This window comes from Manacus vitellinus, unplaced genomic scaffold, assembly GCF_001715985.3.
Source record: "Manacus vitellinus isolate BGI_N305 unplaced genomic scaffold, ASM171598v3 scaffold_3_pilon, whole genome shotgun sequence".
NCBI lineage: Eukaryota > Metazoa > Chordata > Aves > Passeriformes > Pipridae > Manacus > Manacus vitellinus.
The window spans coordinates 20,475,812-20,496,875 of NW_021940535.1; the positions used below are offsets into that span (position 1 = coordinate 20,475,812).

General features: G+C 35.3%; 1 protein-coding gene across 2 annotated transcripts in view; it reads left to right on the forward strand.

The window, feature by feature from the left end:
• Positions 1-21,064, forward strand: part of ANKRD28 (ankyrin repeat domain 28) — a 77,581-nt gene that overhangs the window by 40,090 nt on the left and 16,427 nt on the right. Inside the window, exons 7-17 of one of the 2 annotated variants that reach the window (XM_018075393.2) lie at positions 1,531-1,673; positions 2,718-2,930; positions 8,866-8,944; positions 9,387-9,501; positions 9,906-9,988; positions 11,971-12,034; positions 13,303-13,371; positions 14,950-15,090; positions 19,278-19,389; positions 20,005-20,031; positions 20,946-21,020. In XM_018075393.2, coding sequence (XP_017930882.1) covers positions 1,531-1,673; positions 2,718-2,930; positions 8,866-8,944; positions 9,387-9,501; positions 9,906-9,988; positions 11,971-12,034; positions 13,303-13,371; positions 14,950-15,090; positions 19,278-19,389; positions 20,005-20,031; positions 20,946-21,020 — 1,121 coding nt within the window. The remainder of the gene's footprint in view (positions 1-1,530; positions 1,674-2,717; positions 2,931-8,865; positions 8,945-9,386; positions 9,502-9,905; positions 9,989-11,970; positions 12,035-13,302; positions 13,372-14,949; positions 15,091-19,277; positions 19,390-20,004; positions 20,032-20,945; positions 21,021-21,064) is intronic. The other variant, XM_018075394.2, reaches the window with a different exon arrangement.

A 21,064-nucleotide genomic window follows, 5' to 3' on the forward strand; every position in this document is an offset into this window, starting at 1 on the left:
GGCTTGTTTTCATTCCTGTCCCCATTTTATTTGGGTCAGAAGATGAGTATCATGTTTGCATTTCTCTTTCCCTTCTTTCCTACAATACTGAAGTAGTTAAGTGAACTATTGCATCACTTCACATTGCACTGGTAAACTCTTATGGTTGTGATCGGTATAACTGGGTAAAATGGTGTTTTGTGTGCTGTCGGACATGCAGCATAAAATAAGTATCACGGTGACTGAATGTTTATAAAAATAGCTTTGTCTGTATTCTGTTGGGTAGATACTTCCTATTCAGACTTTTGCAAATTCTCTTAAAAAGTGAAGACCCTCACTTTTTATGAAGTGCTTAAGCTGAAAGCTGGACTTGATACTTTCTACTTAGATGTCTACTGAATAAGTATAAGAATTCAGTATGCCCCCCCTCACTTCTTTAACTAAGGTAAGGGTGTAACTTAAAAGGCAAAACAAAGAATCCCACATCTGTCTGTATGGGTCAGTTACAAAGGCAAAGCACTAAGTGTATCGTGGTCTGTTAAAGTCATGTACTACTTTATTCAGCAGACTTTGTCATGATTATCCATGTGTTTTCAGTGATGACTTTTTTGGCAGTTAAATTAACAACGGAGCAAGAATGACAGATTTTTTTGGTTACCCCATTTTCATGGCTTCTTAGCAGGCAGTGTCACAACTGCCTACAAGCCAGTGGAAAGCTCACTGCCCTTTGCAGCAGTGGTGTGGTGTTGGGGCCCCTGGCCCAAAGCTGGCAGTGAGAGCTGCTGCCCACCACTTCAGGGTGGGCTCCCTGCCTTCCCTCCCCTTTTCCAGCTGGAACTTCCCCCGGTCATCCTTTCCTCATGATCCAAACTTGACTCTTACCCTCCTCTCATTGTCTTAGGAGAGCAGTTAATGCTTTCAAAAGGCTACGGTTCCTTCTTGGATTGTCTGAGTCAGTCTTGAAAACAGGGCTTTGCTAAGTCCTGTATAATTTGGTTCAAGATTTTAAATGCTTTGCAAGTAAAGGAAGTTGGATTGGGGGGGATATGTTTTTATGTCAAAGTAGAATATTTTTTTCTTCTCGTGTTTGCATAATTTTTTCAAAGTTTCTGCTTAAGATTTAGAAACCTTGACGGGCATGTTTGCAATTGAGGTGAGAGTGGAAATCTGACAGTCACACTGTCTCTCAAGTTGGTAACATAAATTTGCAGTAAATGTTTATTAATTGCAAAGTGACTTTGCCTCTCTAGTTCTCAAGTCTTCAGAAAAATCCTGCTGTGTAAGCAGAAGACAAGATTGTGTTTTGAATATGCAAATTTATTTTTGCAGTATAAATGCTATGATTGTTGGATGTGGTATGTGGAGGTGATTAATATTGCTTTTATAGGTCATGATAGAATTAGAAAACAAGAACAATTCTTTGTTTTCCACATTAGGTCAAAATGAATAATGTCTTGATCATGTTATAACAATCGTAGAATTATTAAGTTTGCAACCCTCTACTGGTTAATAAAAAATGATGCTTTATTTTATTTGTCTTTGTTATTTTAGGTCATATTGAAGTTGTGAAATTACTCGTGACTCATACAGCTGAAGTGACATGCAAAGACAAGAAATCATATACACCTTTACATGCTGCAGCATCTAGTGGGATGATCAGTGTAGTCAAATATCTTCTGGATCTTGGAGTTGATGTAAGGAAAAATAAAACTGACACATTTTTTTATTGTTTGAAATGCTTTTGTTAGTACTATAGGACACTGTTTATTTAGGGACAGGTTATGGTGTAGTGAAAGCATGTGAATGAAGATCTCTGGAAATACTTTTTCTGTTATAAAACCACATTCTTCCAGGTAACTTAAGAGCCTTGTAGATTTTGCACAATAATGTGAAAATAAATGTGTATTTAGTAGAGTTTTTTTGTTTGATATTTCTTGGTCTTAATTCGTTGGACTTGAAGTCAGGAAATAGGAATTCCGATCCTAGCTCTGCCACACAATCCTTTTTGAAGTGCAGGAAATTAAATGTTTTTGCTTCAGTTTGTAAAATATAGATGTTACTGACTTTCTTACGTCACTTAAGTTTTGGAAAATATTAAAAATGGTGAGAAACTTCCAAAACCAGAGTAAGGCCATATTAATATTCAAATGCAAAATAAATTAAAAGGCTCTACAGTACCTGCGCAAAGAAAGCATCTTAACAATAAACTCTGAAACTGTGTAAGAAATCTGCATTGTGAATCACATTTTAGTCTTGCAAGGCTGGAGATTGCAGCTCAAGTTCTTTATTGAGAAGTAAATCAGAATTCAGTATCATGTTGTGTACAACAACAAATTCAATTTCTGTACACACCCATACACGCCCCCTCGGGAAAAGTCTCTATGACCTATGTTTTTCATGAAAACTTGCAAATGCTGTTTTATAGAGGTCTGTGCTATGCTTTATAGTATGCCACTGTTGACATTTTTGGCATGTGCGTCTTCTCTTAAATTGCACACAGGAAACTGGTGTGGAGACAATTGCAGGAGGTTGGCTCACTTGTAAGGCAATCATGCTCTTCCCCAGGACACACATCTTGATCAAAGTGCTACACCCAGAACTTGCTTTTAATTTCTGGTTTTAAGAGTTTCAAAACATAATCTCACGACATGAGATCTTTCTTTGTTAGAATTAAATGCTGCATTAAATACAGTTTTCTGCCTACTAACTAATGTTGGTTTTTTTTTTTTCTCTCATAGATGAATGAACCAAATGCCTATGGAAATACTCCTCTCCATGTAGCTTGTTACAATGGGCAAGATGTTGTAGTGAATGAACTCATAGACTGTGGTGCTAATGTAAATCAAGTAAACGAGAAGGGGTTTACACCTTTGCACTTTGCCGCTGCATCAACACATGGAGCATTGTGTTTAGAGCTTTTGGTCTGCAACGGTGCAGATGTAAATATAAAGGTAGGTATATCCAAAGCCACCCATTCACACCTAAAGATGCAGTACATCATTATCAGAGATAGTTTTTTTCAAAAATATTTGTTATGGTAGTATTTTAAAGGTTCCCACTGATAGATGGAGTACTTGTATGAAAAGTACTGTTGTGAAAATGAGCCGGTATGTTGCTTCAAGGAACTTGATCAGAATCTCAAAACCTCAATGGGATGTATTAAATGGCCCAAAAGGATAAAGAAGAAGGATGACGATACTGTTTGCTCAATCTTGATTGCATTTAAATGTCAGAATTCTGTATAATTTGTTTTCCCTAGTCTAGCCATGTAAGTAAAAGCAAATAATTTGAAAAAATGCAAAAGAATATGTTTTCCTTATAAATAAGTAACATGAACGAAACCAAGGGTATTTCAGAGAAATGTGTATGAACAGGCTAATTACTGGAGCAGTTGAAGGGCCGATAATGTAAGATCCTAGAATAATTAGTCAGGCAGATTTGGGAAGGGTGTATAAAAATACAAATATAAGTAGATCAGGCCAATGGAAAGGTTTAACAGCTGGTGCTTTAATTACTCCAGCAAAAACTTGGTAAGCAGAATCGGTATACCTTTTACATCTGTACTTGGTTGCAGAATATTCCTTATGATCTACTATTGTAGACAGAATTGCTAATACACACAAGCATAAAAAACAAGCTATAACCTATATCTTTTATTGTCTTCTCTAGTGTGTAGTGTGAAGTCTTGAGATGTGGGAGAGAGATGTGAGACCTCCTATTTTGTATTACATTGATTTTTATTCTGGTAAAGAAAATTTAAACTCCATTCAGAAATATTTAGTGGCAGTATCTGATGTCTTGACAGGTTTTGGGCTAGGGTGATGGAATGAAGAGTCCAAGTGTTCCTTATGCAGAATGTCTAATTGCCTGAACTATCACCCACATGTGGTAGGAAGAGAATTATCTGTCCTCTTGTTTCTTAAAAGTTTAATAGATTTATACTTGAATTCCAACACAATCTGGTCAGGAGGTGAATGTTAGAATAGCTGACATTTCTGTTAAAAATCTTGATGTTTTGTTGTTCACTTCATGGAAGCAGTGATTTTCACAGTGATTCGCCCTGATTTTCAACTAACTATTGCTAAAATTTATTTTTATATCTATTGTTAGCACAAAACCCATAGTCAACTGAAAATTTGGGAGGAGTTGGAAAATAAGCTCTTTGATGTGGAAAAATCTTAGATGTATGTTCCTGCTCACTGTTACATATATTTAGATGTGTGGCTCATTTAATGTGAATGCATATAATACAGTTGTGGAAGAATTAATCACCAAAGTGCCCCACAGAAGTAAGGAGCTGTGTCACAGGGTTTATTTCTCACTTGCCCTAAAATATCCAGGTCACAGTCTGTTTATTTTTGCTGCCAGCTTTCTGCTCTGCATAATGTCCCAGACTGGATAAGACTGAGTGTTCGGTGTTGCAGCATTGGCTGACTTCTGTCCTACATTCTTGAAACATCATTTCTCAGAAACATGTGGTCTGCCATGAAAATAATCCCACAATGTTGAATATACTAGTGATTATATATGTATGTTACTTAGACAAATAAGAACAAAGGAGACCTTACAGCACCTTCTAGGGCCTACAAGAAAACTGGAGATGGACTTTGTACAAGGGCATTTCATGACAGGACAAGGGGGAATATCTTCAAACTTAAAGAGAGTAGGGTTAGATTAGATATTAGGAAGAAATCGTTTACTGCAAGGGTGGTGAGTCACTGGAACAGGTTGCCCAGGGAAGGTGTGAATGCCCCATTCCTGGAAGTGTTCAGTGTCAGGTTGGATGGGGAGTTGAGGTACTTAGTCTAATGGAAGGTGTCCCTGCCCATGGCGGGGTAGTTGTAACTAGATGATATTTAAGGTCTTTTCCAACCCAAACCATCCTATAACAAATATTACCAAGCCAAGAACTACTGTCTTTCTGTATACAGGGTTGCAAGGGTTCATAACTTTGTGTATATTTCTGACTTAAAAGAAAGAAGTAAGGAGGGCTCCATTTCAGAAAGAGCGTTAGTAGCTTTAGCTGTCGGTTGTTGTAATTAAAATGTGTTGGTTTAGTACATATCAAAACAGTTAAGTGCATAATTAAGCAAGTAGGACTGTGTAAGGATTTTAAGCTTGAAAATAGCATTTATCCTGTTTCCCAATCAAGATGTTTCCATTGTAATTCTTTTAATAGCATTTCTGTTTATTTATACCAGTATGACAGAATTTGGCCTGTAAATTTGCACCTGAAGGTGTGAACAACCTTACTTGGTATATGAAAATTTATCGCTTGCACTGTTGAAAAGTGCAAGAACTGAGGCAAAAGGAAATAATTTCTAAATCAACTTCTACTTCCCTGGAAAGGCCTATAAAGATAAATGTTGGATTAACCAGTCCTTAAAAAAAAACTAGTATGTTGTGTAGATAAGAATAAGTTGTGGAATTAAAATGAGATGGAATTAGGGCCTTCTTGCCAGTGTTCTGTTCTGTTTCCAAATACTGAGGTTTAAGTTCAAAGTAGTTCTTAAAATGGTTATAAGATCTATTTTTCATCATAATTATATTGCTTGTGTAAGCTGGTTCAATAATTTCGTCTCATGTGCAACTGTTTCTGTGTTGTTAGAGGTAACAGGGGATATGGGTGGCAATCTAGGTGCAGACTAGACAGTACTATTAGAGCACTTTCTGCTGTGAGTGGCAGGGGGGAGAGCAAAAGGGAAACACTCTTATTCCTGATGGCAGATGGAGGGTAAGTTCTTGTGCGTGTCTGTGAGTGCTGACCTCATATGGAGAACAGATTATGTGGCAGAAGATAATAGAACAGTAGAAATATGTTATATGCTTTTTATCACCTCTGTTGGCAGAGGACATAATTTCCTGCTTGTTTTCGTAGCCTTGGCAGTGTCCACTGTGGAACAGTGAATGTTGTTAAGTATTGCTCATTACTGCAACCCTCTCTCCTCACTATTCAGGATTTCCATGCATGGAAGAACACATTGAAATGAGTATGTAATGGGACAGTATTAATTGTTTTATGGGCCCCTTTGCTGCTTGAAAGTTTGGTGACGTAAATAGAAAAAGTTTTTTACTTGTATTGGTGGTACCAGAACAGAACTGTTGCTAGGATGAGATTTCACTTGGAAGAATGCTGCGACATGATAGATCCACATTTCCCCTGACCCTCAGCAGAGCTCAGAAGTCTTGAGTACATTTAATATCTGAGTAATCACTCAATAGACACATTATACTGTGTGTTATTTCTGACAACTACTGTTCTTGGCAAATTGTTCTTAGCAAAAAAAAATTATCTAAAGTATTTTGTGTATATGTTTTCTGTAGTGATAGAGGAGACTTGGGTGATATCTTTCCTATTACCATGTTTAATTGAGGTTCACTGAAGACAACAAAAGTTAGCATTAGCCCATAGCTGTTCTTCTTGTGCTGTGATCCTGGCTGACCTCATAAAATCACACAGCTGTAGTTAGATTGATATTTAGATAGAAGACCTTAAAGGCATAAAGAAAGGGAAATTGGAGCAAAAGTTCTGAAGATACCTATCTTCTTATGCAGTCCAACCTCCTGGCATCTCAGGAAATAGTGCTTTGCTCAATAAATAGTGCTTTCCTGTTTCATTGCTTGAAGAAATAGTTAGCTACTGGTTCTGACTCTATATATCCTTCCCTAGTGACAGTGTCTTAGAGGGGAATTCTGAATGCAGTCCTATACCTAGCAGTTTGGCTTCAACATGGGAATTATCTTCATTTAATTTTATACCAGTTCTGTGTTTATATGTTGATAGACAATTGTGTGTTATATTATTCCTGGGCTGGAAAGGAATATGAGACTTATACATGAGAGAGGCACTGTGGACAATCAAATCTATTGTCTTAGAAATCTATGTTAAGTGGATTTTTAAGTAAATTTGAACAGAGTAAATCTATAAATCTGTTATTGATGGTACTGTGGTTTTTCATTTGCAACTGGAAAACGATTTTGTAGCTTATTTTGCTGTTCTTTGCAAGATCTCCCTGAAGCTGTCTTGTGAGGGTTCTCACTTGACAACCGTGCTCTTTAGTTTCTGATACTGTCACCTTAAGTCATTCTTATGTCCTGGTAAGGTACTTTATTAATGTACTCACTGAGACTTGAATCTACTTTTTTTTCAGCTCCAGCTCCATCTTCTTTCTTTTCATTAGCCTTCCTTTGAGATACAGATTTATTCCATCTGAGCCAGTGAGACTGCAGGCTACTTTATCTGAGCCCTAAAGTTCTTCTGTCTGTTGCTTCACTAAGCTTATTTTATGTGATAATTTTTCTTTAAATTAATAGATTCTCCAGGTTAAAGGAGGAGAAAAGTAAGGGAAAGAGACATCAGATGTGTAACAGTTGTTTTAAAGGAGGAAAGTAAGTGGACACAGAGAATGTTAATGGTTGGATAAAGAGAGGAGAACTAAACCATAGGGAGAAAGATGAAAGAAAATCAGAGCATAGAGATTGCTTGGGGAAGATGTCACTTATGATGTATTTGGCCTTTTCTTAAGGCCTCTGATGACAGAATTAAAATTGATTGTACAATTGACCCCATTTTCTGTGTTTATTTGCATCTGCTATGATATGTGGATGTTGTCTTTTGGATTATTTATGGTCAAAGAAATCTACTAGCTGAAAGATGTGGAGATAACTTGACTTTCATTATCAAGTTTTATTTCTTTCAGTCTAGGTCTGAGAAGACAATGTTTTCCATAATAGCATTGTTGTAGGTGGTGTATGCTGCTCTGTGCAGTGACAAAACTGAAAATTCCACGTCCATCTTTCCCTAAAAGGGTCTCCAGCAGACTTTCAGTAACACATCCGTAGAAGCTTTGTCATTTGATTTCAATAGGAGAGTAAAGGTGGGAAGTCACTTCTGCACATGACAGCAGTTTGTGATATTTCAATGCATATGTTCATATTTTATCTTCCCCCTACCATCTTTGTCCTTTTTAACTTTGTGTTTTATGAACATTTCACACTCTTCAAAGCCAACATTTAAAATTTAAAGATGCGGTACACATGTGCATTTTAAGAGTCCTTTTATTTTCTTGTCATGTTTGCAATTTTTTGTGTGCATTTGTAGGAACCTTTTTCTGCAGTAAAGCTTCCCCATTACCTGTGAAAAAGTACAAGGGGAAAATCATCCTAAAGTAATAATAACAGAAAAAATGGATTTGTAACTGCATTGAGATTGAGCTGTTAAAATTTGAAGTTTCCTTATGCATTGCTGTTGGCCTACTTAAAGGACATCTTTACTGGGTGAATGAGTAAGTGCACATTTAAGATGTGCATTTCAAATGTATAGTACCAATTAGGGTTGAATAGTTTTACCCTGGGATAACTTGTGGTTTATGATAAATTGCTTACAAACATCCCTTTACAGAAATTGCCAAGAAACACATGAGCTTTTTATCTTCTAATATAATGTGTAATTTACTCTGTGTAATTCACTCTGTAGGAAATACAGCTACTTTCTTTCACGAAACAAACTTAAAGCATTGTTTTATTTTAGACTTGGGCAGGGGAAGAGTTGGACATAGGCTTTTTGCTAAAGTTGTGTGCTGTCATCATCCTCTTGAGAGTTATCTTAAAGACATAAGTGTGAGTGAGTGGGCATCACTGAGTTGTCACTCACAGCTGGAAGAGTGACTAAGTGCAGCTCTTGTGAGAAGCCTGCTATGTCTGTCATGCTGACTTGTCATTGCCAGCATCTGTCTGACAGAAGTGCATAGAAACAATTGAAAAATTTAAAGGATGGAATAGAGGGGAAACAAGAATGAAAACAACATCTTTTTTTTTTTTGTCAGTTCTGATGGATTACTCTTATTGGCCATAAGTAAACACAGAGGTTGTTTTTTTCTTTTCCAGAGTAAAGATGGGAAAACACCTTTGCACATGACAGCCATCCATGGTAGATTTTCAAGATCCCAAACCATCATTCAAAATGGTAAAAAGGGGGAGGGAGCAGTTCTGTCATCAGCTTTCCAGTATTACAGATATTTTTGTCCTCTTGTATGGGTAGCAATGTACAAAATTTTTTTCAGATGCAGTGTCCAGTAACAGACACTGATGGGTCTGGCATACCTGCTTATAAATTTTGATAAGTTACACTGAAGAACTGTTTTTCTTTCAGAATGCAGGAAAATATATAGATTTCTCTTCCTGGGTTGTAGAAAGTTTGTCCCATATGGTTTCATAATACAGTGCTTTTCTCTATTTTTCTTGTTATAACTACCTAATACAGCTGAAAGCTGTGTAGGGTTTAAATCCAAAGTAGTTATTCATTGACTATTATTAATGTCCCTCAAATTATCATCAGTGCTATTTTTCTAACAAAGGTGTCTGTATGCCTACATATATTCTTACTTAGTAATTACTTTTTATTATAGGAGCTGAAATAGACTGTGAAGATAAGAATGGAAATACCCCTTTGCACATAGCAGCTAGATATGGCCACGAGCTATTAATCAACACACTGATTACGAGTGGTGCTGACACTGCAAAGTAGGTAACTTTACTGACATGAATGCAAACTGAGAATTTAGAAATGTATTTATTATAGTAACAAGACTAGTATGATTTTTAATATCATCTTCAACTTGAAATAGGATTATCCTGTACTGTACTTTAAAGTAGCTACTCAGTACATCACAGTTTGTACCAAGAAAAAGAGAAATAGATTTTCCTTTTATGTATTTGAAGTAAAAGCTTTGAAAGTTTTAATAGGCTATTGTACTGATTTAGTGCATTCTGATAGCTTGTAAGAAAGCCTTTAATGTGTGAATTTAGCTCAGTATTCTAATTAGGTGGTTTGCTGAATCCACGGTGCATGTGCGCTTTGCACACAATCATGTTTGTTTTATTTTACTTGTAATGAAACTGTGATACCTGATTATGGTGTATCTTAGGCGGGGTATACATGGGATGTTTCCTCTCCATTTGGCAGCATTAAGTGGATTTTCAGACTGCTGCAGAAAGCTCCTCTCATCAGGTAAGACACTCTTTTAAATTCTTATATGTGTTTTGCACTTCGTTCTTTATTTCATAGAGTAGCTTTTAAATAAATCTTAGTTTAGTAATACATAAAAATCTTTATAGTTTACTAGAAACGTGGTGCTTTTTTTTTAATGGACAGTCCAGAGTTAAAGTTAATGCAAACGTTTGCAGAAGTAATTAAAAAAAAATCATCCAAATTGTAATAATGTGTTTGTAAGTTTTCTAATGTTGTGTTTGTGCATTTTGAGTTGGCTACAGAGGTGGGATGACTGGCTCAGACTATAATGACACTTCAAGGAGAATGATGTTCTGACTTCATAGAGCATCCTCCTATTTCTCTTCCATGATGTTTTTAGCTTTGTACAGATTAGTCTATTCCTACCTGTTCCCAAAGTGGGCCCCTGATAGCTCTGAAGACTCTGTGGACTGCTGCATTAAGAAACTATTGCATTGGTGGTGTGTTGTTAATCACAGGCAATGCAAACTGCTCTTTTCCTTCATTGCTTGACTCCTCCCTGAAGTTGTGGAGGTTGTAAGGTCATTACTTCCCTTGTTGGCCAGAGTCTGATGTGAATTCTAAGCTCTTTGAACCATTACAATTCTGAGAAAGTAGATTTGTCCAAAGGGAACTTCAGGAACAAAAGAAAAGTAAGAATAAACTAAATGGTTCTTTATTAATCTGAAGACACTTAAGGTTTTTTGAAAAAAAGAAAAGTGGGGAGGAGAGAGTTGGGGAAAAGGAAAAGTAACAAGTTGCTTCCACAGCTTTATATTGTTTGTTAGGGAAGCCTGGGAGAAGAACTAAAGGAATATAACTAAAACTACCTACTGGTAAGGCTTTTTATTTACTGTCCTGTCCTGGGCAAGCTTGCAAGGATTCACCCCAGGAAAGGACTGTCCAATATTTGACAATATTTCGATTGGATGTGTTCAAAATGAGGGATATTCTGGCTCTTTCAAACACGATGTTGTGCTGGTTGTGCCCTTACTAGAAATTCAGCATGGCAAAGGAAACCCTGCAGAAGACTTGCAAGTGATTTCTGTGAGTTTTACATGAGTTGAGCAAACTTGGATGTAAATCTAGCCTGGAGCAGATATGAATATGTTCAGCCTTCAGGCTGGAAAGACCGGATACTGCTAACAGCATGTTAGCATGTACTGTTGATGTGGAGATTGGTATCTGCAGACGATGTGCCCCTCTTGGTTTTGGGAGGAAAAGTCTCCTTTCTGTAAATTAAGGATCTCTGATTTTAAAATTAATTAATATTCATGTGCAGAGCTTAATAAAACACCATTCTTCCTTGTTCCAGTACTGAATGACATTTAAGTAGTTAGTGGTGTGGACAAGCAACCTGTGAAAAAACATCAAAGGCTACTTTTAAAATCAAATTAGTAAACTTTTAAATTGTTTGCCGTATAGCATTGCCTATTGAAATGAGAGGAGAACATAGTGGTGCCTACAAAACCTGTTTTATGAGACATGGAGTAGGAAAACAATCTTGAAATAATAGCACTCTTGGATAAGATATCCTAGAGTGTTGTTCATTATTTATTGTTGTTGAACAGTTCTTAAAAAACTAAAAAAATTGCCAGCATTCCCAGGTACGAAAACTGGAGATTGAATGAATAAGTTACATTACACAAGAGCAAGACTCTTAGGAGAGTATAGCAGTTCTTTCAAACCAAAAATGTAGCTTTGAAACCCGATTTAAATATTAATATTTGTGTTAAAATATATGGTTAGATATGAAATTGCAGTTACATTTTTTTGATCCCTTTGTTTTATTTAAATACCTGTTTTTCAAAACCTTGCAAATAGCAAGGACATGTTTCAAATGAGGTAATTTTTAATGCTTGAGTGCTTTTTTGCAAATAGGTGTTAAGTTTGCTTAGCAAACATTTCTCTTAGCAGTAGATGACAGCAGTGTTGTGAAAGGTGATGTTACATAATGATTTTACAAAATATTTGTTTTGTAGGTTTTGACATTGACACACCAGATGACTTTGGCAGGACTTGTCTTCACGCAGCTGCAGCTGGAGGGTATGCAACAAAGCATTCATGTTTTCATATTTATTGTTATTTTTTCAGTTGATCGTTCCTGCTCTTTTTTTAGTAGTTCCTCTCTGTGCTCCCCTTGGAATTTATGTAAAGATTAAAATAATTTCAAGATGGATTCTATCTGCAATCAATACAAATAAATTAACTATTCAGCTCAATAAGTAATTGCTGGAATACAGTGTCCAGGTATCATCAGCCTTACCTTAGGTTTATGTTTGGGGATGAAATTACTTTTTTTTTTAATTTCCATGGATGATTATATCATTTTTAGAATTTACAACATTGAAAAATGGCATGCCCACCTCAAATCACTGTAGAACATGAGGTGGAAAACAGCAACTTTGGGAAATTTGTTTTTACCAAATCCATAAACAAAAGATAATCTAACTAAATTAAAAGCAATAATTAAATTCCAGAGTTTGGGTGGATGAAGTAGTCAGAACTACTTGCTCATCACTTGTGATCCATATTGATTACTGTTATTGTATTGTAGATTTTCTATAGCACCTACTCAAAATTGCCTGGAAGAATTGGGTAATAAATTTCCTGACACACTCTGTGGGACACAGGAACTCCATGATATTGATATTTTCAGTTTTCTGTTGGAATGTTGTTTAAGTAATAATGTTAAGTAATCATTCCATGTCAAAAGATACTTGATAGATACATCCTTGTTGCAAGTGATTAAGGTTAAAATGTTGTCTTTTCATATGAAAACACATAATTTGTGACACATTCTCTCATTCATCTCCAGTTTAGGAAAGTTACCAAGGTAGTGTTTAAACAATAAACAGTGTTGTACATCTATTATGATGGTCATATTTTATTGAAAATTGATTACACGAAAAAGTAAAATATTTATGTTGTAACTTGTACTTGGCCTTAAAAAACATGCAGTAAAAACTTGCCTCTGCTGGAATCCTGGTAGCAAAAAGCATGTGACATGCAGGTGTTATTGTTTGTTTGTTTACAAGAATTGAAATTTTTTATTAAATTACATTCATTTTTATGTGCTTTATGCATGCTATTTGATATCAATAAAATTTATATATGTGGTCTTGAAGTAATTTATATTCTTTACTGATTTGGTCCAGCAATTATGAAATCTGTTTTACATGCAGAAATGTATTTATCAAAAATTTCGTATTATAACATATGAGATGTATATGTGTAGCAGTTCTGATATTCATAGAGGCCAATACTAAGAAGTAAAATTTGCAATCATGAGTAATAGTGCATTAATTTAATAGGAATTTGGAGTGCCTAAATCTTCTGCTAAATACCAGTGCAGACTTCAATAAAAAGGACAGATTTGGAAGGTAAGACATTCTAGATTTGTATACTGTAAAGGGCTGTTAAAAGTACTGCAGAAGTAGCATGTTGCTGTGTGGGCAAGTCTGTGTGTTCCAGGTTAAATGTTTTTTTAAGATACAATGTCTCTAATAAACTGTGCTTCAACATCAGAAATCACAAATATAGTTTGTTTATTGTGTTTTGTTAAGTAGATGTTTTGTCTTGTTTTTAAAGACTGAGTTTTGTATTCAACTGTAACTTTTATGTGCCTTTTTTTGCTTATAATGTGGATCTTGTGTGTTTAAGTTGCTCTCATCCGAGGACATGAGTAATGTTTTCCAAATAACGTATTAGTCAAATCTATAAATCTGTTGCTATTTCTAAGCTTTTTTATTAAAATATTCATTATTTTATTATAAGTGCTTCCCCTTTTTCCTTTCATTATATCCATCGCTTTCTGTTTCCCTGTTTAAGCTCTAAACCCTTTTGGAATGACATTAATTTCTATTCTTAGTACAGGATTATTTAAGTTCAGATGGCATGATCAGTACTTGTGTAAAATACCATGTCACGTCATGGAAAATATGATTTTCCAGGATGTGAACAGCAGAAGTAGGAATTGAGGACAATGTTATGGATCCAAAGTTGTATTTTGCTTTAAATTCCACTTCCGTTATTTCCTGAGAAAGGAACAACTATCTGTCACAACTTATGTAATTAAAAGTTGTTTTTCTTTCCTGGTTTGGATTTTGGTTTAACGTGCATGTTTTGTAGAGCAATTATTTCATGAGATGGAAAATATTCAAGTAGTTTAAAATGGAGAGAAATGGGAAAAAGTAATATTAAGAGTGATGGAAGAGGTGGGACACTTTAAAGTGCCTGACTGTCTTCTCGAAATTGAGATATTTATAGCGGCAGTCTCTTTTTAAAAATAAAAGTGGAGTTCTGAGTCATCTTGATCCTTTTGAAATTTTAGCCAAACTAGTTTATTTAGAGAATTATTTATGTATTTAAAGCTGTGAAAAGTTTTCTCTGAGATTATACATCAGTATTAATATTTCATGGTTTTGTTGTAAGAAGACAAGGTATATTTTAAATTTTTTCTTTCAATGACTCTGCTATGTTAGTATAGTTAAAAATAAATAAATAATGCTTTCGTCTCTTAGGCAAAATTCCAGTCTGTTTATCAAAAACATCTGTTTGTTAATTGTTGTATTTTACTTTTAATTCACTTAGTTGCTGTGCAGTTCTTTGATTTGTCCATATTTTTCCATGTGGCTTGAAATTACTTAACAGAAAATAATATTTCTAATGTAAACTTGATTTCCCTCTACAAGTTTACAAAAGAAAAATCATATAAAGCTTCCTTTAATACAAAGTTTATGCATATTTTGGCTGGCAAATAAATCCCCTAGATACTGTTCTGCATTATTAAATGGTCCCTAGAAAATGGCTCCATATTTTAATATTGCATTCTTCACCACAAATACTTGTTTAAAAATGTAAGGAGGATTTAAGTTTCACTTTATTTTGCTTTTTCTGTCTCTATAATATTATTTTGCTGTTATTTACCATTGTACTTTTTATTTAAATGTGTACTAAAGAACTCCACTCCATTATGCTGCTGCCAATTGTAATTATCAGTGCCTGTTTGCCCTTGTGGGATCTGGAGCTAGTGTGAATGACCTTGATGAGAGGGGTTGTACACCTCTGCACTATGCAGCTGCATCAGACACAGATGGGAAGTAAGTGGCATACTTTGTACTAAAGCCTTTCTCATTAGGAACATTTGAGCTGTGAATGTCATGTATGCTCTGCCTTCAGATTTGCCAGATGCATTTTTTGTATTTTTATAGATGGAACTTGACAATGTATTGTTCATTGTATATAAAGTACATTATGTAACAAATAATTCAGAGGGGGGGAAATGAACAATAGTAAAATGTATTGTAATAATTTTGTTATGTCCTATAATGGAGATGTCTTAATTCAGGAATTCATTGGGAATAGAGGTTTTAATCCCATCTGCTGTATAGTGGTTGGGTAAATATCTTTTGTGGGGGTTATTAAGACAGCTCTGAGCAGTAGAGTCATTTTGCTTTACAAACAAATTCTGATGAAGAATGGTGTTTTATGGAGTGTTCTTAATATTGCCCCAAAAATCTGCATAAATAGTCAGGAGTGCACTGTGAAGCTAGACTGTGAATCACAGTAGGCCTACAGCAGGATATACATGAACTCATCATTTCAATATAAGATGCTTCTTCCATTTGTTACCTGATTAAAATAGTCCCGTTTGGCATTACAACTCTATCTCTTGAGAGCGTAAATTTTTGTGATATAGTTACACTTTTACTAATGAAATGCATCCAGAATCTTTCATAAATCCAGAAATCTCTTACATATGTTTATTTTGTAACTAATAGTTATATTGTACATGCTTATTAATGCTCTAAAAGCTGTCATGCAAAGTGTATATAGATAGCATAAAACTGATGAGGTTACTTAAGCTCCAGATGTTGCATATCTTGAGGAGACTTGAGAAGAGCAGCACTTGCTTGTGCACACACTCATGTGTACTGGTCATGGTGTGCATTTCACATGCATACAGTGACTCCTTCACTGGAGAAGTGCTGCTTTGTACCATATTGTCTTGTTTTAGTACAGCACCTTTTAAAAGGTGAGGTAGCAATAGGAATGAGGTGGCATATAACTTACACATTGGGTTTTGAAGGCTAAATAAAGAATATTATCGTGGCCATTGAACTTACATTTGAAGAACATCCCTTTTTTAGGTAAAGCCAGATTTCAAAATAAAACTGTTGCTTTTTAGATATACTTTCAATTCCTGCTGGAGTTTCCTGAGATAATTTTGCACTCTTACAAGTTGAGCTAGGATTAATTTTAGCTTCCCTGTTGCTCTGAAAACCTCCAAACTATAATGGTTCTTCAGATGACATCGTTTTGCCATCTGTCTTACAAAAGGCACAAGCAAAAATGGTGATGACAATACTGCAGAGCTTTGTGAGGTAACTCAAAGGATTGTCTGTGGGACCCACGTGGTATTGCCCTTCTGATTAACATTTGGGTCTCTGGAAGACAGGCTGCAAAGCAGAATGGCCTGAGGAGAAGCTTTTTATATTGATGCAGCAAGATGATTAGTAACAGCTGGAAAACCAGTGCTGCTCAACTCATATTCAAAACAGGAATTAAGTTAAAATGATTATTCAGTTGGAATATAAAGCCTGGGAAAAAACATGTCAGGAAGCCATCTATATAGAAATTCCAAATGTATTTGTGTGTGGTTTTACGTTCTTTGTTCAGACATCTTTAAAGACGGAGTTTAGAGATGAGGATATTTTTGTTGAAAATTATATCCTGGTTTGTTCCAGTTTAGAAGTATTTCTTCTGTATCTTTAACAAATGCTTCTGATCTGGAACAAACACCAGTAAGCCTCATTTTGACAAGATTAGAGAGAAAAATGTGATTTCAGAATGAGGTAAAATAAGCAGAATCTTAGGGGAGAAAAAAATCATGCTGTTTCTATGTTAGAATTTTCTAATGGACAGTTCACCAATAAGCATATGGGAAATAAATTTAACTTACCTGGGCTTTCAGAAAGTTCAATTAATCTCTTTTTTTAAGAGACCTGTTGAGGACAGTTAAGTATACGGAAGATGCAAAGTTAATCTCTTTCTTGGATGCAAAGAAACATCAAAAGTAATTATCTGGTTTGCACTGAAAGAATGGGTACTTGAGCATTTTTAGTAGACTTAGCTTCCTGCATCATATTTACTGTATTGTGGGTTTTGTGAGCACACACATAGAGAAGGTACACAAGTGTAGAAATTTAGGTAGCCAAGGCCAATGACGTGTAAAGTTTATTAATGAGCCATGAATTTTAACACAGAATCACTGATTAAAATTAACAAAGAAAGTTAGATGAGTGGACAAATAAAATGTAAGAACTGTAATTTTTACTTAATGAGACAAATTGATGTGTCTTTGAGTTCTCAGAAATCTCCTCCCGTTTTAATTCAAATAAAATCATGTGAGCATGGTTGCCATTAAGGAAATCCAGGCATTTGTTTACTGGGCAAATAAAACCTGAATTAATTGGTTTAAAAACATAGATGTGCTTTACAGGTAGCTTTTTATTAGATATGCTGAACTTGTTGTAAAGTTACTTACATCTTATGTTACATATGTTACTCTCTAAAACTCAGCATTTTTACCTTTTTCACTACCTGCTTAAGTCCTATTCTCCTTTATGCTGGGCACAAAATGATGAAAGTCAGACTGCATCTTGGCATTGCTTCTGCTTGTCTCAACTTTTTAATGAGGCAGAGTCCTCTGTAACGAGACACTTCCTTGTTCATAGATTTTCCTGCAGCTTTTTGCCCCTTTAATCTTCACTCACCTGGTTTGTTACTTTCAGCCTTTGTTTGCAAAGCAAATGTCAGGTCTTACTTCAGCAAATAGCTGCTGTTGTGCATGAGGTTATCAGGCCCTTGACCTGGTACAGCTGTTTTACTTGTGCTGAAATGTGTTTCCATTTCATCGCGGCTGGTACTGGTTCTCGTTCAGCTGATGAATTTGCACTGTTCCATCTGCTGACTCCAGGCTGTTCCTTGAAGGAACTCAGAATTCCGATGTTGAAGCATCATGCTGTCTTCCCTCAGGAGATGGCTGGTTTTGTAGGATTTCTGCCTGTATTTCTCCAAGGACTGAATGGGGTTTCTTGGGGTTTTGAATGATCAAGTTTGCACTCTTAATGGCATTGATCAGAGGGCAGATTAGGATTCCTGCCTCTCAAATCTAAATCTGCCACCTCCTCCTGAAAGTTTTCCACATGACATCACAGCATATCCATGTCATACAACTAAAAATGTTGAAATTCCCTTGAACTTTCTACCAAACAATTTTCAATGAGATAAATGGGAACTAGAACCCTCATGTTGTCAGTATATCCATTTGTCACTACTGATAATGGTAATCTGTGAGACCTTTAGGTAAACTGTGTCAAGAAAGAAATATTCCAAGCTGGATCTGACAGGATAATATATTTTTTATCTTCATATGCATTTTGTTTAACTGATAAAGAAGTATTTAGTGATCCCAGAGAGAAGGGATGACCTGTTGTACACTTCCGGAAACCAAATGGCTTCACCAACAAGTTTAGGGTCGTGATAGCGACTTTGTAAAATGTTGCTGAAATTATAGACAACATAAAATTATGAATTATTAGAGTTATTGATTGGAATAATTTAGTGTGCACACATGGAGTCTCTTAAAAAAAGAAATCTAGGGAGAAAGTGAGCTAACTTGAATCCCCTATTTTTCATCCTTCTGACTGACTGTCTGTGGTTGAAACTGTGCTGATCATGCTCTGCCTTATAACTTTGTGTAATGAAAGTAAGGAATGGTAGGATGGATATAAGTATGTAAACAACTAAGTCTGTTTACTGTATAAACAAGTCAAAAAAATAGTGTCTGGTTGTGGAAGTGTATGTGTGTGTGACTCCAGGATACCACCATGGTTGTCTTCCTTTTGTAATAAGTATGAAAGAATGTACTGATGCAGAAAAACATACAAAATGGTAATCATTGATATTAGGAAAGGTAACTGCAATTGTGTCATCTAGGAGAAAAGTAGCCATGAAACACAAGTTTTAACCAATTCAGATAATTCAGAAGATGCAGGAGGATGTCTGCAGAGTAGGAGTCTTTCCAATTTTGGAAGTTTTGTGATTGACCTTAACTTTTGATGTAATGAGTTAGCTGTTTTCTAGTCCTAGCCAATGTTATACATTAAATCAGTGTCCCTGTGTGCTGTATTCTATTTTCCAGTTGAATTGGAACAATTTATCACTTAGCATTAAGTTGAAATTCAACATTTAGATACATGGTTGCATATGTCAATTTGAATAGGTGCCTGGAATACTTGCTAAGAAATGATGCCAATCCGGGGATCCGAGACAAACAAGGATACAATGCAGTTCATTATTCAGCGGCTTATGGTCATCGCTTGTGTCTTGAATTGGTAAGAAAACGTATCATAGATGAAAGCTGTAACAGCTGCTCTTACACAGTATGATGGAGAGGCCAGGGGATTCTTCCACCTTGGCTCTAAACCTGTAAGCTGGGTCAATACTGTTTTTCAGCCTCTGTAAGCATAAATATTTAAGCATTTGGTATTGCTAAAACAGAAGAAGATGAGGAGCTAAGATGCTGGATACTGGCTTTAAAGATAATACATTCTCAGATGAGTAGAGGACATCCTCTGGTTGAGAATGTGGAATATTAGTTTTGTTTTGTTTCTTAACTTAGACTATACTTCTGATTTTTTTTGCTGATGGCTGAAATAAAATAACCATCAAGAACTTCTAAGAAATTTCATGAAGGTCATTAGAAGGAGCAAATGACAATATAGGGAAAACCTGTAAAGAAAGAGTGCCTTATAAAATTAATTCATGTAGTTACAGTAACTACTGACCAGATATTTTAGATAATAAAGCCTTAGTTAGTTTTTTATTACTCCTTGTGCACAAATATATATGTTATCTGATATGCTGTGTTATACAGTTTCAGTATTTTTATTCCAATTGCAGTTTTATATTCGTGTTCAAACATGAATTCTTACTGTTTTTAATTGCAGATTGCAAGCGAAACACCTCTAGATGTTGTAAGTGTATTATTTCTCACTGTTAAAGTACTGCTATACAGCAAAAGAGAACATGTAATTTCAAAAATAATGCTTATTTTTAGACTTATTCAACCATTTCTTCAATGCATAAATATATTATTTAATTTCAACTACAATTTAGATTTAATTGCACTTTGGAATTTTAAAATAGGAAATTATTTTTTAAGCCATGTACTTTTTTACTTAAACAATTGTATGACCATGTTATAAAACTGTGATAATGAAAACATAATTTGAATGTATGTTGTGTTCTTCAGCCACTTTGAATGTTTTAATTCTACTTGTGTACTCAGTTAAATGGTCTTGAAAAAGACCCAGAATGAAAACTTTTGGATACATCTGAAAGTAACTGATAGAAATGTATATACATAGGTATTTTAATACCATACTGCCACTGCCTTTTTTGAGACCATTTTTTCGCTCTCAGAAATGTTTTTCTGTTCTGAGAAGTCAATCCTACCTTCTGGCCTTTCATATTGTTTTCTTGCTGATGTTTCACCTAATCTAAAAGCTTACTTGGTTGGTTGGTTGGTTTTTCATTTTTTCCTGCTGCTATCAGCTGTCCTTGTCTTCTCTTTGTATACATTTCATCTATATTATTTCACATGGCTGCTTCAGAAAAAATGATTTTAGCTTAGTTTCTTAGATTTAATTATTACTTTGTTATGCAAAATTAACCAACTGGGCTTAGGGGCTGGATATGGGGGAAGGGTTGCAGTCACTGTAATTTAAACTCTGTAAAAGGTTGAAGGAGATCAGGAGATAGTAATTTTATATTATTCTTCCTGTTTTTTTTCCTTTTCAAGCTGTGTATACTGGAAACTATAGCAATTATTGCTAAGTGTTTTTAAAGATGAGGGGTTTTGCACTTACTCTGACTTTCTCTCTCTAAGCTAATGGAAACATCAGGTACTGACATGCTGAATGATTCAGACAACAGAGCACCTATAAGTCCACTGCATTTAGCTGTAAGTGTTTTGTTCTTTAGTGATGACAGCTCTTCTAGTGGCAC